This window comes from Pimephales promelas, chromosome 2, assembly GCF_988280905.1.
Source record: "Pimephales promelas chromosome 2, fPimPro1.hap1.1, whole genome shotgun sequence".
Classification (NCBI taxonomy): Eukaryota; Metazoa; Chordata; class Actinopteri; order Cypriniformes; family Leuciscidae; genus Pimephales; species Pimephales promelas.
The window spans coordinates 9,395,238-9,412,355 of record NC_142770.1 but is presented as its reverse complement, the minus strand read 5'-3'; the positions used below and the strand labels follow the sequence as shown (position 1 = coordinate 9,412,355).

General features: G+C 33.8%; 1 protein-coding gene across 2 annotated transcripts in view; it reads left to right on the top strand.

Moving 5' to 3' along the window:
- lrp1ba (low density lipoprotein receptor-related protein 1Ba) overlaps positions 1-17,118 on the top strand; it is a 260,042-nt gene that overhangs the window by 120,781 nt on the left and 122,143 nt on the right. For both annotated transcript variants that reach the window (XM_039682989.2, XM_039682988.2), the window contains exons 27-32: positions 482-726; positions 4,166-4,297; positions 4,893-5,120; positions 5,541-5,715; positions 6,555-6,649; positions 8,588-8,737. In XM_039682989.2, the coding sequence (XP_039538923.2) occupies positions 482-726; positions 4,166-4,297; positions 4,893-5,120; positions 5,541-5,715; positions 6,555-6,649; positions 8,588-8,737 (1,025 nt within the window). The remainder of the gene's footprint in view (positions 1-481; positions 727-4,165; positions 4,298-4,892; positions 5,121-5,540; positions 5,716-6,554; positions 6,650-8,587; positions 8,738-17,118) is intronic.

Below are 17,118 nucleotides of genomic sequence, written 5' to 3'. Positions count from 1 at the left end.
TATTCATTTAGAATTTTGAATTGTGTTGACATAATATAGACTTAAATTCATTTGATTTAGTTCAGGTTGATTTGGTTTGATTCAGCTGAATCCGCATACTGTAATTTAGAGTTAAACAAGGTTTAGTTTGATTCAAATTTAGTTCAAAATTTAGATTTGATTGAATTCATTTCAGCCTATAAGTCGTTAAAAAGGAAAACTTCAGTAACACTACTACACTAGAGAAAAGTAAACGGATTGTCATGTATGAAATGAGATTGAAGTTAAAACTTGTACTCGTCTCAATTTAATTAATTGAATTAATGCAATTCAAAGTTATGTAATTCAAAGATTTACAATCTTTGATTTGATTCAGTTTGACAGTGTGTGTATGTGGAAGTGTGTATTAAGAAAGTAAATAGAGCCTGTTTTGATTTCTTGTTGACTTTAAAATACTCTGATGATGTCATGATGCTTACTATGATTATTTGTCTCTCCTCAGATCTGACGCGATATACTCCGCTCTATATGACGGCACAGGGGTGATTGAAATTCTTCGAGGACACGAGCTCCTCTCTCACCCCTTCGCCGTGTCTCTCTTTGGAGGGGACGTCTATTGGACCGACTGGAGGACCAACACGTTGACCAAAGCCAACAAATGGACCGGAGCCAATGTGACCATTATCCAAAAAACCAGCGCCCAACCCTTTGACCTGGAGATATACCATCCCAGCAGGCAGCCACAAAGTAAGAAACCATCTTCTGTTTTTTTTTAAAACTGTCTAGAGGAACTTTGAACAGATGATGATTTGAAGGATCCAAAGAACATAATGAGAGAAATCTCTAGATTGAGCGAAGTTGTCATGTTGGATTAACTGCATTCAAAGACCCAGTTTTGGCATATTCCCATTTCGCAATAGAAGATTTTAGGGACTAATTGGCTGCAAAGCTGTCTCGTCAAGAACTCTCCTGATTCCCATCAAGAATCCCCATCATTTCCGAAATAGGAAAGAGACAGTCAAACATTACAAGGTCACATTTCTGTTCTCACTTTCCTTCTAAAAACTAAATGCGCTTTTCAAATATTTTTTTTTAGTTTTTATTTAGTTCTCTGTTCCTTTAGGATGCAGCAGGACAGAGTCCAAAGAGTCCAATAAGACCAACAACAAAAAAGTACCAAACAATATCTGTCTATTAGTGTTTTTTGTTTTTGTTTATTTTTTGTTTTCATTTTGTTTTGCATTTCTTGTTTTTTTTTTCTTCAAAGAAATTAAATATATAAAAAATAATAAAAAATAAAATAATATAATATATATATACTTTTTTTTCTATTCCTATAAAATGCTGCAAAAACATTGAATTAATTTATTTATTTCTAAATGGGTGTATTGGAGTGCTTTTGATTTAATTGTTTTGATTTTTTGTTTGTTTCCATATTACTGTGACTGCATATACACTGTAAAAAATATATTTTCATGATTAGTAATCAAAACATTTTTTTTCTTTTGTCAAATCAACTTAAATAATTTATTTAGTTCAGATAACATTATAATTTTGAGTTTCTGATGATTAAATCATTCTCCTTCATTGTATTAACTCACTTTTTCCATTTCAATGAACTTAAAATTTGAAGGCAACCAGGTTACTTACTTTTTTAAGTTACAGTGTACAAGCAATAATTCAACACCATAATTCCAAAGCAGTCTCTAATGTGTTCTGATAGTTGCTATAAGAATTGTTAGGGTGTTTTAACTGATTGGCCCACCCCTAATGACCTCTGGGTAATTTCTTGTAGCATGCATCGCTGAAAATGTGCTTGAAATCTGTCCCTCCTTCTGTGACCTACTTTTAATTGGCCTAATAGAATTTGTTCACCGTTTGGGCAATAAAGTACAAAACATGTGCCAAAAAAAACGCCCCATAAATAAAAAAACAATTGAATCAGCCTGCGATGGCTGTCCAGCATCTTTTCCCTTGGGTGTACATCTGCCAGATGTGGAAGAATCAGCCTTCTGTCAACACATCGAGCTTGGCATCATCCACCAAAGCTAAATTACACCCTTAATGGTGCTAAGAGGCTCTTTGTTAACTCATGACTCCAGATAAACACTTATAATGGGCTGGTGGAAATGTTCACACAGTGTTCCAGACTGTGATTGGCAGCTATAAACCTACAGTTTGGATGGAGGGATATGCCGCACAGATGTGTGAAGGTTTTTTTTTTTTTTTTTTTTTTTTGTAAGATTGTGGGTCTGTTTTTTTTTTATGGTCTGATCGAACTTGGAGTCGATTTGAAGTAGTGAAAGGCCTTTAACTGCATCCTTGAAAATGATGATGAAAGTGAATGTTCTTGAGTGAATCATTTTTAGAACAATATATTTAGACTCGTCATCTCTAGCTTTGAGCCAGGTTGTTTTGAAACGTACCTCTCATAGGGTAGTTTAAAAGGGTGTTCCTGAGCTTTTTAGACTGAAACATGTATTATAGTTTTTTCTTTGTTTCTGCTCATTGATGTTTGTCCTGTGCTTACCACCTGCGTTGTTTTGTGAGTTTGTTCATAGTGCTGTTTTTTTTCTTTTGTTTAAATTGTGTTGTTGTCGTTTGAAAGCTTGTTTCATCTTTATTTATTTTGTTAAAATGTTTTTGACATTTGAAGCACTGAAAGTAGTTATTATGTATATAATTTTATTATTCAACCCTCTACGCACACCTTGGCTTTGGCAATAGAATCACCATTGGCAATCATTATTTGTTTTGTAAAAATGTTTTTGACCTTTGAAACACTTTGAACTGCCTTTTATGTCTGAAAGGTGCTAATAAATAAATAAATATATTATTATTATTATTAATTAAATTAAGATATTAATTAATCTAATAAAAGTTTGTGTTTACATAATATATATGGGTGCACTGTGTATAATTATTTTGTATATATATAAATAGACACACACGCATGTATATTTAAGAAAAAAATATTTATATATAAAATGTTTATATTTACATTGCGTATAAATTATATATAAATCTATATACATCTTATACATGAAAATATTTCTTAAATATATACAAGCATGTGTGTGTGTACACAGTGTACCCACATATATTATGGAAACGCGAACTTTTATTTTGGATGCGATTCATCGCGATTAATCGTTTGACAGCCTTAATTATTATTATGATGGTTCAAAAACATTATGTAGATTTATTTTATTTTGTATTTTTTATATAATTTTTAGTTAAAGGGATTCTATGCATTTTTTTAGCTTGACAGAACAGCTTCAGAGTTATTGAAATGGTTATATGACTTCTTTCGGGTTGAATGGTGGCCGTCTCACCCGAAGTATCGTGTGATATCAGCTCTCGCGATATTAGTTCTCATTAAACGACAAATTAAACACAATGTACTATTGTATACTAACACGCCATGTCACGCTCTGCGCCAGTAACGTTAAATACAAGTACTCCACAGCGACTCTAGGGGTCGCTGTTTGACCAAAACGGGATTCCTGCATAGTGCCGCTTTAATAGTTAGTTCGACAAAATAATTAATTAATACATTTAATAAAAATTAAACCATTTCTAATAGTTTGTCTTCCTGTTTTTGTTTCTGCTTTCCGTTTTAGCATTGTGACTTAGCACCTGCTTTAGGCCCTGATCTGTTTTGGGGGTTTTGTTTATAGCTCAAGATGTCTGTTCTGTGTCCTTTTTCATTAACCGTCTGCGTTTGAAAAGGTTGGCCCACATCTCTATCGGTTTTCATGTGTCAGAATAGATTAGCGAGAGTGGCATAGAGATCACTGTATTCATTAGACCTGAAATGACTGTTTTTTATGGACTTGTTTATGCGCTTTTTTTGTTACGCGTGTGTTTTACGGTCCCATTTAGAGTTGTGGAGTAACAACCTTGCTCTGAGCAAGAAGAAACCCTGGGATTGTTGGGTAGGGAATAAGGGGCCTAATTAGTCAGCACTGCATCCACATATTACACTTGTTAAGCAGAGTGCATATGGTTTTCAGGTCTACGTGGATAGATGCATGCAAGCCGCGTTGCATAATAACTAGCTAAAGAAATCCTAAAAGACTCACAGATCAATCATTAGCCAGCAGAATGAATATAACACATGCAGCATGTATACTCTTATATTCTTTTATTAATGTTTTTTCCATCTCTTCTTCCATATTTTCAGCTCCTAATCCATGTGATGGTAACAGGGGAAGGGGCCAATGTTCTCACCTTTGTCTTATAAATTATAATAGTTCTGCGTCTTGCTCCTGTCCACATCTCATGAAACTGTCGGCCAACAACCGAACCTGCCAAGGTGAGCTAAAGCGGTCTTCTGGATTGTAGATCTTCCTTTAACACGACACGTTCGGCCCACATTCCTTAACTCTGGAATTTGATGGTTTACTTTATATATACAGAACTGATTTTAGGTTTTTTATCCAACCTTTTCACTTGAATTCATCGTCAGGTGGGCATTTTGGGCAAGAATTCACACACACTGATGCTTCAACGAGGCACAAGTTGCAACTATAGGTTTCTTCATCGAAATGTGCCATCCAATTGAATGACTTGATATAAAGCAGAATGTCTGATATTGGAATAATTATAGCATGTATCAGGAGACTTACGTGACCTACCTAAACTCATTACAGACTGAAATGGAGATCTCCCTTTAATGGCTGCCCCAGAGATCTCTCTTGAGGTCAAGAAAGGAGAATTTACAGTATGAGTCCTTTGAGCTTTATGTCTTTATAGCGCTGCCTTTGTAAGGACACTCAATTCCCCTTATTATATTTGTCCCCTTAACTGATTTAGGTCATATTTTCACTCCCGGAGATACTAGAGACAGAGAAAGTAAATTAAATGGAGAATCAATTTGAATTGAATTATATATTTATGTACCTGAACAGTTGTGAAGAAATTCCTGTTATACGCTCGGAGATCTGAGATTCGAGGAGTGGACATAGAAAACCCGTACCTCAACGTCATCATGGCCCTCACCGTACCCGATATTGACGATGTCACGGCGATGGATTACGACGCCATAGACGAGAGGATTTACTGGGCCGACGTGAAGACCCGAACTATAAAACGGGCTTTCATTAATGGAACCAAACTTGAAACAATCATGTCTGGAGGTATGTTGCAGGTCTATTTTGCCAGTTAAATTTTCACACAGTTCAAACTGCTTTTAATTTGACTACTTTTATTAATTAAGAAAAACGTGTATTTACAAAGAAATCTACCTTATTTTACCTTATTGTTGTCATTTTGGTTGCAAGTATTTCCAATATATTCCAATTTCAATATAGAGCAAAATAAAAAAATTCCTAGTGTGTGTTTGTTTTATATATATATATATATATATATTGTTTTTGTATATAAAAGTATGTTGTATAACATATTATGAAATAATTATGAACATATGCTTTAAATGAATAATTACATTTATTAAATTAATTAAAATAACTGTAATTTAATTAATATATTTTTGACTGTTATACTGTTTAATGTGATAAGAAATGTACATTATTTATTGATAATATTTTTATTTACAGACCTATCCAATGTCCGTGGCCTGGCTATTGATTGGCTGTCCAGAAACATGTACTGGATGAGCTCAGACAACGATGAGACCCACATTAATGTCGCCCGTCTTGACGGATCTCTTAAAACCACCGTCGTTCACGGCATGGACAAGCCCAAGTGTCTCGTCCTGCATCCGTCTAAAGGGTAAAAAAAAGCAACACAAACAATGAACCCAATCAGTAATTGAGAAGTTATGGGCCGGCATGTTGCTAAAGATCGCTATCTTATTTTTATTAGAAAGTAATTGCATACGTCTGTCGAAATTCACCTTTCGTTACCTTGAAAATTGCATGTAAGATGCATCAGGTAGAAAGCTAATTACTGAACAGGTCTCTGTTTATATTCAGTGTGCACAATTAACTAAAGTTATTAGAGCCATTTACTTGGAGTTGATTAAGACTGACAAATTGTTATAGCCATGAAAACTCTTTAACGATGCCAAACTGGTTGTCAGCCAATCAGAAATGCAAATTTATCCTACCCTTGTTGGACTAGCCAGTGACACCTCTTTAATTAGCATACATTATAATTCCAGACATGGAGCCTAATTAAAAATGGAGCCAGTTCCTCACAATTGTTTGCATGAGATTTAATATAGCGCAATTGTGTAATCCAGTTATGGATTTTAAGCATGGTACAGTGAGCATGTTGTTTTATTTTGTTTCTCGATATCTCCCGTGATCTGCGCCCCTTGTGTCACATTTTCTTTTCGCCAGCTGTCTGCTTGTTTTAGCTTCTGACCCTGTCGACATTTCTGAAAGTCATCTGTCAGGTAGGTTCATGTGCGCTATCAAGATGTATGGAGGAGATCAAGACAGCTTTATTTGATTGTTTTGTGCTCTGTGGTGATTGTGAAGATAAAGTTCTTTTCTACCTCCCCGACCTTCACATGGGTCGCGTTCCTTAAAGCAAAAGAGTCCCATCCTTCATCTTGAAGACTCATCCATCTTTCTGAATGTATCTTGTTTTGTTGTGGTCTACAGGAAGATGTTCTGGATGGATGGGGGCACAATAAATATGGCCAACATGGATGGCAGTAACATCAAGATTTTGCACCAGAACCAGAAAGAACCTGTTGGTAAATTCAAGTTCCAAAACCTAAAGTAGTGACCTGCCTACTTAGCATTTTAACAGTAATAATAATAGTATTTTCAAATATGTGATATATATATTATATTATATTATATAATTAAATATATTATTATGATGCGTCTATTTGCGTCTTTGCATTGACTTTTTATGTAATCTACTCGTAATATATATATATATATGCTCACAGCTATATTTATATTACTATATTTATATTCCAATATACTATATTTATATTACTATATTTATATTATACTTAAAAGAACCGGTGTTGGGACCGTAATCGATGCTCGCAGCTATGTGTGTGTATATATATATATATATATATATATATATCACAAGTAGATTTAGATACAAAGTCAAGAGCAGCAATGAAGGGCCAAAGCCTTTAAGTAACTAAAGGAATTGGGGTTGCGATGCCACCGGCTTGGGCCCGTAATCGATGCCCACAGCTATAGTTTTGCTTTGATTTTTGTTTTGCTTTGTTTTGTATTTTATTTGCAAGCACCATATAGAGTAAGGCATTAGCAATACTAGCTGTTTTTATTTACCTTTGCTTTGAATTTTTCTGTGTTATTTTTTGTTTTCATTTGCAAAAAAAGATTTAATAAAGCTATTGTTTCTATTTAAACAATCTAGTTAACATTAACAAATGGCATGTGTACATGAACATACTGTAACCTCATGTGAGAATAAGAGCGCCATTTTCCTCTTCCTCTAGGCAGTGTCTGTTGAAATCATTATATCTATAGTAATTTGCTCTGAGAAGTAGCCCGGGGTATTATTGTTAGAGCTGTCTGTAATGTTCCCGGTTCTCACCTCAACTCATAGTTAAAACAAAAATATCCCTCACCCGCAGTACATGTGATTATGGCCTGAGCCAAATCTTAAGTAACGGTAATATTAACACATCGTTATGATGGGAAGGGGGGATTATTGCGAATGAAGGAAAAAAAGAGCAGAAAACAACCTTTTGATCTCTTTTTGTACTAATAATGCTGTGCCTCAAATAATCATGTTTTGCTTTTGGGGAAGTTGCAGATTTCAAATAACCAGACACGTTGTGTTGATTTTGATTCTTTGTTATTTAAATCAGGAATGTTAAACAGAAACATCTCTTGGAAAAACGATAATCTCAAATAATAAAGTTTTGGACAATTTATTTATTTAGTCTTGAGCGCTGAGTTAAAGTAGTATTCAACAAATAGTTGTAGTATTTAGCAAATAATTTGCACCATTCTAAAGTTTTTTATATTTTAATGATTTTCTTGCTCAAGACTTAATTTATTTGATAAAAATACAGTAAAACATTAATATTGTGAAATATTATTACAATTTAGAATAACGTTTATATATATATATATAGTTCTTGTGATGGCAAAGCTGATTTTTTTATTAGCATCATTAATCTAGTCTTCATAAATCATTCTAATCTTCATGATTTGCTGCTCAAGAAACATTTTTTTTGTTATTATCAATGTTTAAAATGGTTTTGCTCCTTATTTCAGTGGAAACACATTTTGAGTAATAAAAAAATAAATAGAACACTAATATTTCACGATACGCTTATAGACCATTTCACAAGATGTAAACAACACTGGTCCAGAATCACTTCCTGTTTCAGTTTGTAACTGTTTTCTTTATTTCACATGTAAAGCAAACATCTTAAAGATGTTTGTTTAACTTTTCGATTCAGTTTTAAATGTTCTGTTGGTTGTATTTTATCCCAGCTTTTATGTAGTGTTAAAAAAACTGAATCAGGAAGTGCTTCTGGACCAGTGTTGTTTACATCTTGTGAAATGGTCTATATGAACAGCATGTTAGCATATATATGTACAGTATAGCCTATATTAACTATAGGCTATAGGTTTTCTTTGTTGATTGAATGATACCTTTACATGTTTTATATCATCTTTATGGTTTTTAGGGCTGTCGATTGACTACTCGGCCAACAAGCTGTACTGGATAAGTTCAGGAAACGGAACCATTAATAGGTGTAACCTGGATGGGAGTGGCCTGGATGTGATTGACAGCGTGAAAAAAGAGCTACAGAAAGCCATGGCATTAGCAGTGATGGGTGAGTGAAGGCTGTTTTCATCAGCAATAATTTAGGAAGATTAATTATAACCAAGCAAATAATGGAGCTATTGAATTAGTATGGTGATAGACAGTAATGGTTTCTGAACAGCGGTGTATGAGTGATAAGGAATACGTTTTATGCTGAATGTGGGCTCCAGGGTTTTTGTTTAAGCTTAATTGTGGAGCTGTTTTAATACACTGTAATTACAAATCAATAGAGGGAGATTATTGTTTCCAAAGTGTTTGAATCGCAACTCTAATCTGTTCTGACATGGCTTTTTTTCTTACATTGATGACTCACATCTTTTGATGCCACTCACAGCTGTGTTTTGAGACATGGCCAAAGACAGATATTAATTTGTTCTATCATCTTATGTGTGCCTTCTAACTCACGGCTGGGTTTCAGTACAAATCGTAAAGATTCATTATGACTTTTACATTTACTTATTTAGCACGTGCGAATAAAAAGTTTTGAGAATAAAGATTTATTATCTTTATTTTTTTCTGTATAAAAATGTAAATTTAAAATGGTATTTAACTCATTTAACTTGTGTAATGTGGCTTATTCATCACTGAATGAATAGAAAATTCAGGTGCAAATAATGGAGAAGGGACTTGATTTGAATCTTGATCTTGAATTACAAAAAGTGAAGATATGTTGGGAAGTGATATTTTGTGATGATTCTGGAATACTTGATTGGTCAATCTGTGGGCAAATGCATTTAAGAATATATATTTGAAGAGCTCTTTTCCAAAACGCTATAAATCCATTTCAATAGTTTTCAGGAAAACTACATTTTTTACCTAGACCCATACATTTTGTGAATATTCAAATTATCCTGTTTAAATGTTTTATTGGTTCAGTCTGAACATTTTGAACAATAATTATTAAATCAAACAACAATATTGTTAATGATAATTTAAAAGTTAATTTTATTTTTTTTCAAAACGCTATAAATCGAAATAAACCTCAAACAAATAGTACCAATTTCAACATATGCATGAAAAAAACAAATTATTAATACCAATTTCAACATATGCATGAAAAAAACGAATTATTAAAAATGATCAATATATGATAACGATATTCAAAAAAGGGATGGGCACCCCTCCAGCACATGCACACACACACACACACAGGCTACATAACATGTGAGCAAAGCGGAGCAGCATGACGCTTAAATATAAGTTAAAAAACAAACAAACAAAAAAAATAAACATTTCACATTTGTTTTTAATAATATTACATTACTTATTTTTATTATTTCATCTATGTTGAGTAGGCTATGAAAAGGGAACCGCATGAGATGAGTAAGATAGGATCAAAATTCAAAAGCTGCCCAATATCGGAAAATATTTGGAGTGCGTCAGACATGATTTTGACCACTTATTAAGTTTTGTTTTGTAGAAAGCTTGTAAATTTCGTTTCATATAAATTGTATCTTCATTTTAATAAATGTTTCATCGACAAATTGACTGGATTAATACATTAGAAGTAAATATCAGACAATATAATCAGGACACAGAGGCGCGCAGGTGAACCGGAGCGCGTCTCATAATATGAACCGAAACACCGCGATGCTTGCCTCACACAGGCCTGAGAACTAAGCTACAGAAAGCTTTAAATATCTACTTTTAAACAAAACAATTAAAAACTAAAATAAATTGGCAACTCTCTGCGTATGTCGGCTAATTCGAAGTATGCGTTTCTCTATGCGCGTTCACTGCGAAGATGGCGAGTAAGCATCATCAACTTTATCTTTGTTGCTGACACTGACAGAAAACACTAGTTTATTAATAAACAATTCAAATGTTTCATGCATAATCATTACTTTTGCCGGTTCTTTGTGGCAAGCTTTATGCATACGTTGAGATGCGGAATATGCAATTAAAAACGCTCATATGGTTTCTCTCCCATTTAATTAAATCAATATATGTGATTACTGATGATACAAATGGCTTAAATGATCTACTACTAGTCGACTAGAAAACTAGGACTCATTTTGAGGAATGAATGAACATAATAAACCTCTGTTCAGAGTGCAGCAGTGCTGAATTGTGTAGAGCGCTCATTGAATTTGAGGATTTATCGTGTTTAGGCTAAAAACAGGGCTGGCGCTTATCGTGGTTTGGAAAGAAACTGTATCTTGCAGTACATTTTAAACAAGGAAATATAGCGATTCGGCATGAAACGTTGATAGAGCAGTGAAAGGGTTCTGTCCACAGCAGAATGACACGACAAACTCATTTTTTTTAAAAATGTCGTTTAACGCGTTTTGGAAAAGAGCTCTTCATTTATATACCAGTTTCAAGATTCTCTTTTCAATTTGCTGATTACGGAGATAGTTGTTTTTTTCTTTGCTTTGTTTTACTTTTTTTTTTTTTTTTTTTTACTTTTGTTTTTCTTTGCCTTTTCTTTCTTTTTTGCTTTGTTTATTTTTATTTATGTATTGCTTTGATTTGATTATGGAGATAGTTGTTTTTTTTTTCTTTGCTTTTGTTTTTGTTTTGTTTTTTGCTTTGTTTATTTTTATTTATTTATTGCTTTGATTTGATTACGGAGATAGTTGTTTTTTTACTTTGTTTTTTTTTTGTTTTTTTTGCTTTGTTTTACTTTTTTTGCTTTGATTTACTTTTGTTTTGCTTTGCCTTTTCTTTTTCTTTTCTTTTTTGCTTTGATTTACTTTTGTTTTGCTTTGCCTTTTCTTTTTGCTTTGCTTTACTATTTTATCTCAAATTTGCACTGCAATCTCTTTCTCATAATAACTGAATTTAAACAAAAAATCTATTTGTCTTTTTATTTGCATAGTAGGCGTTAGGATAATCTATGGCCAATCCCTGATTATCACAAAATATGCTCTTTCAGTATGTTACAAAGGCACTCTGACTGGTGTATTGGTTAACGTTAGTTAACAATAGCTAACAATGAGCAATGTATTTTTTTAAAAATTAATTTATTCATCTTTGTTAAATAAAAATACAACTGCTCATTGTTAGTTCATGTTATACAAGTTACAAACGGATACAAATTTAGATTTTAAAAATCTGTTTGTGTGTTTGTTTGTTTTTTTATTGTTAATTCATGTTAACCAATGGATCTATACTGTAAGGGTTTACCGGTTTATTTTACTATAAATGAGGGCAAAAAGGCTACCATAAAAGATCACTTAAGAGGTGGACATTTTAATTTTAGAAAATATTATCAAAACTTTTTTTTTTCTCTTTGCTGGATTGTGCACAATAAGATTATGTATATTTATTATGAACTTCATATTGTCTTTAAAGGAACATTTTCAACAACAAACATCTATAGTTATATTTATAAACACAATTTTTTGCAGATAGTTTCAACTCTTTCTCTCAAATAAAGAAACTCAGTGTTGAAACCCTCTTGTTTTCATCATTTAATTTCTTTTGGTGAACCTGGCGCAGCGTAACTCTGTTGAACAGTGTTCTGGGAGCACGTGCCCATTTTTCATCATTTGTGGATTGACGTTAATCTGTTTAGTGAAGCAGCTGGTTCAAAACCAGAGGATCATCAGCTAAAGACATCAATTCTGCTGTTTGAAATAGGTATAACCTTCAGCTTTCAGGAGATAAAACGTCCTGACTTCCAAGGGAGAGAAGATCTGGAAGCATTTTAATTAGGCCTAAGTTATCATTATTGAGTTTCCTGATAGGTATGGACTCTGCAGGAATAAATTCAGCTTTATTTGGATAGAGGCTATCATTGGGGTGTCAGGACTGTTTCGCGTTATTTTAAACGATAAAAATCACAACAGCATATCCATGAAAATTTCAATTGACTACATAACTTGAAATATGACTCATTCATTTAGAATTTTGAGTTTTTAAATATACAAATAATCCTCACAATTAATTACTTCATTAATAACTAATTCAGTTGATTATGATTTTAAATGCTATTTAAAACAGTGGCTTGAAATGTATCTCATCCAAACTGTTTTTGTTTTTTTTGAATATTTAAATCTGCAATATGTATATACATTTGTGTGTGCAAGTATTTGTGTAGACTACAGTTTATGATTCACCCCAATATCCAACCATAGGCATCACTACATCGTGTAATATATTAATCATTTGTATTACTTTCCAGAAACAACTATATTGTGAAATGTAATTTTAAAGCCATAGAAACTATTACTCATTTAATTTAGCTTATTCCGCCCACGCTTGTTTCTCAGTCGAGGCTATATAATATTTACAATGAACCTGAGGTAAAAGATCTTGCATCTTGAGGACGTGTAACAGACAAATCATATACCCAGCCAAGTCCACCACCAACTTTAATAAAATGCAATTGGAATCCCAAACATTATTCGATTAAACCCTGAGGAACAACCTATTCTCGCTTCTACTATACCATCTTCTCAATCAGATACTGACGTTGGCAACTTCTAATACAATCAGACTGAACACTACACCAGCAAACAGCAGCTACGAGCTGGTAATGGAGTGATGGTTGAGAAGTGTTTTCTCTGATTAGCCACACCGGACACTGTTTATTCCCCTCAGTTATGTGGAGACGTACTATATAACACCCTTGTTATGTCGAGGCTTATTTAGAAGGCACATACAAGTTATTCAATCAAACAAGATGGAAACAAAGAAATCATACAGCAGAGAAGTTCGTGAGAAACACGGACTGACTCACTTTAAGACTTATTGTTTTTCAGTCTCTCACTTTATTTCCAACTTTCTTTTTCCTTTCTGTTCTGTCAGATTACACGACTCAACCTCGTTCTATACATTCTGGGTTCTCGTCTCATGGCCATTTGATTTTTACAATCGTTTGTTTAATATTAATGTCTAATTAACCCCGTTTTTTACCAGCTGTCCCGGGAGTAAGGCAACAAGTAACGAGATAATGAATTATTAATTTCTTCGCTTCCATTTTCATTTTCTTTGTCATTGTTGTCTTTACATGACTTAGAATGTCCGTTCTTCCACTTTTGGACCTTATTCGGGAAATGTTTAATGTGTTGAATGAAAATGAGGGATAAAAGTAACTTTACTTTTATGTACGCTGAAAGTCGGCAACTATTCAGTGGATTATATGTAAGACAGGGCTTTGTGTAATTTAAATCACAATATAGCTTTTTTTGCAGGTCGTTCATGAATCAAATAAGCCCTTATATTCATGGCATTTTAATATTGTGAAAAAGTAAGTGCATCCCAAGTGCATTAGAAGTGTACACAACACAAATATCTATGACATTCAATTGTCTTCTGTGAAAAAAGAAAGTGCAGTCTTATATTTAATGTTTTTATTTGAACATTTAGTTCAGATGAGGCTATGAAGGATTGAATGACTGTTTGTTCAATGACTTTACTTTTATGTTCAATGGTAGTCGACAAAGTCTCAGTGGACACAAAGACTTCAGGCTTCATTAAACTTGATTTGATGTCATTTTTATGCGATACAAATCACAATATAGCTATTTTTGCTCAAATAAGCCCATGTCAGTAGTACAGTGCTGTGAAAAGGTAAGTGCACCACATTATTATTATGATTTTTTTTCTCGCTTGCATGGATTTATTGAAACTAGAAATTAATTTGAACCATTTGAGCAATGAATTTGGAATCTTTCATTCAACATACAGTATCTTGAGAAATGTAATTGTCTTATCTGGAAAAAGTACAGTAGGTGCATTTAAATAGCTACAACAATCTTTACAGTTTAGTTTAGTTTAGTTTAGTTTAGTTTAGTTTAGTTTAGTTTAGTTTAGTTTAGTTTAGTTTAGTTTAGTTTAGTTTAGAGCCAGACCGATATATCGGCAGGCCGATATTATCGGCCGATATTAGGCATTTTCTAAAATATCGGTATCGGCAGTTATGATGGTCGATAAATGAGTATTTAAAAAATAAAATAAAAACGGACGAATCACGCTTCAACCATGTCATTAGTGTTGGAGTTGTATAGTTTGTCCACCAGAAGACACTCTACATATTATTTTAGTTAAAACTCATAATTAACTACAAGTAACTAATGTTAGGGAAATCTGTTAATATTTTGTTGCGGGTTTCTAAAATAAAATAATAATAATAATATCGGCCAATATATCGGAATATCGGATTTTAAAACCAACAAATATTTGTATCGGTATCGGCCTTCAAAATCCTTTATCGGTCGGAGTTTAGTTTAGTTTAGTTTTTTATCAAGAATATAATGGTATATTCTAGACCAAACTGTTTACAGAGCTTTAAATAAAGTGCAACCTATTTACCACTACTGATATTCTGCTAATTTGCCCTCAAAGCTACACTGTGTAACTCTTTTAGCTTATTCTTAGCTAAAAACACTTGGTTCTTTCAAAAATATATGTGCTCATGAATGTTTATTTACTTCGTTCAAGTAATAAAGTATTCTCGTGAGTGTATAATATGCCATTGAAAATACATACGGGTAAGGGGTTCTAATGGCGGTCGCCATGTTGACCCTCCATCTTGAAAGTACGTTAGCCAAAGAGGGACATACCCGTTAATTCAAGCTTCGTCTTTTGTGTTTACGTTTGAGTTAACACTCATGGACGAGGTTGAACTGGAAGCCATGTTAATCTTGGACTACATTGGCCACCGTAGGAGTTAAAAAGAATTCGGAATTGAGAGGAACAGAAACTTATATTCACTGGATGGTCATACACTTTTTCACAGCTAGATGGGGGTAAAAATCACACAGTGTAGCTTTAAGTCTAATTTTAAATATGTCGGGGTGTACTTGCATCTGTGCAAATCTTTACGAAATGTGTATGCTCTAATATGTTACAAATAAAACAAAAAATGGTGTATGTAAATCTCTACCAGTTGACTTTTTCCCAGCCCCATTTCATTTGCATTAAATTAAATATTTACTCTAACTCCATTCAGGAACTTTCTCCACCATGAAGCACCTAAACAATCCTCCGCTGTGCCCTACGTGAAGTATACACTAAGACTGATCTCCGTAATTCATTTCCCTGGGTTTTGTGCCTGCCAACGGCTGATAGCTTTAACTCAGGCCGAGCTCTAAGAATAGTCCTGCTTGCTTTCGGCATCTGTATGTAATCCATTCAGGACTGCCAGGGGACTAAGATGCCGCTGCTCGCACCTATGGGATTCGTAAGTGCTGAGAGGGTGGGTAAAACAGAGGTACAGTGGTGTGGTTGGGCACCAAGGGACGTCTCCTCCTTCAATTTAACACACGACTGGCAAGTAATACGAGCATGGGAATGTGTAGCTCGTCGTGAGCGGTTCGGGTCACCGGGGAAAGGGATGTTGGGAGACTGTGGCACACTTGCAGTCCTTTTTATTATGTGTAATCAGAGCCGATGTGTTGGCACCGAGTCCTGGATGTTTTTTTCTCGGTTTTGTGTCAATTCTTAAAGGCTGAGTCGACACGCTATAGGGCTTAGTGGATTTGCAGCGTGCTGTCCGCAGCAAAGAAATACAGCATGGATGAAAACACATCAGGAAAGTTCAATTTCATCCCAGTTCAGTTTCAGAGAGGAGAAGTGTGTGTATTTATATGTATAATAAGTGCCAAGAAGTACTATATTCCATTCAGCCATAACCAACTATTGAAACGGCATTTTCTAATTCTTTTAATTATTAAAATGCAGGTTTTTAGGTCAAAAATATTTATGAAATATTTATTTGAACACATTTATTTGAATTATTATGTATTCATAAGTATACTACTAATAATATTAATTTAATAAGAATAATTTATTATAAAAAGTAATACTATATTACTACATAATTGCATTAATTCTATTTTTTTTGTTAAAAGAAAGCAAAAATAATCATTCAGAAATACTTTTTGTTTGTTTCCTTTCGTCTTCCATTGGTTTCTCGCAACCAATTCGTACGAATTCGACGCATGATTAAAAAGTGGCTAATTCGTAACAATTGGTACGACCTCACTCGTACTAATTCGTACGATTTGTCTAAACCCACGTGATGGTTAGGTTTAGGGGCGGGGTAAGGGGTAGGTCATTCGTGCGAATTCATACGAATTGGCCAATTCGTAAAATATGTACGATTTAGCAAAATCGTATTAATTCGTACGAGTGAGGTCGTATGAATTGTTACGAATTAGCCACGTTTTAATCATTCGTCGAATTCGTACGACTTGGTCGTGAGATCGGGTTGGTTTGACAGACAGATGGTCCTGCCGGAAATGCATGCTATTGGTTTAACCAACACCATCTCACGACCAATTTTACGAATTGTACGAATTTGACGCATGATTAAAAATTGTCTAATTCGTACTAATTCGTACGACCTCACTCTTACTAATTCGTACAATTTGTCTAAACCCACGTGATGGTTAGGTTTAGGGGCGGGGTCAGGGGTAGGTCATTCGTACGAATTCATAC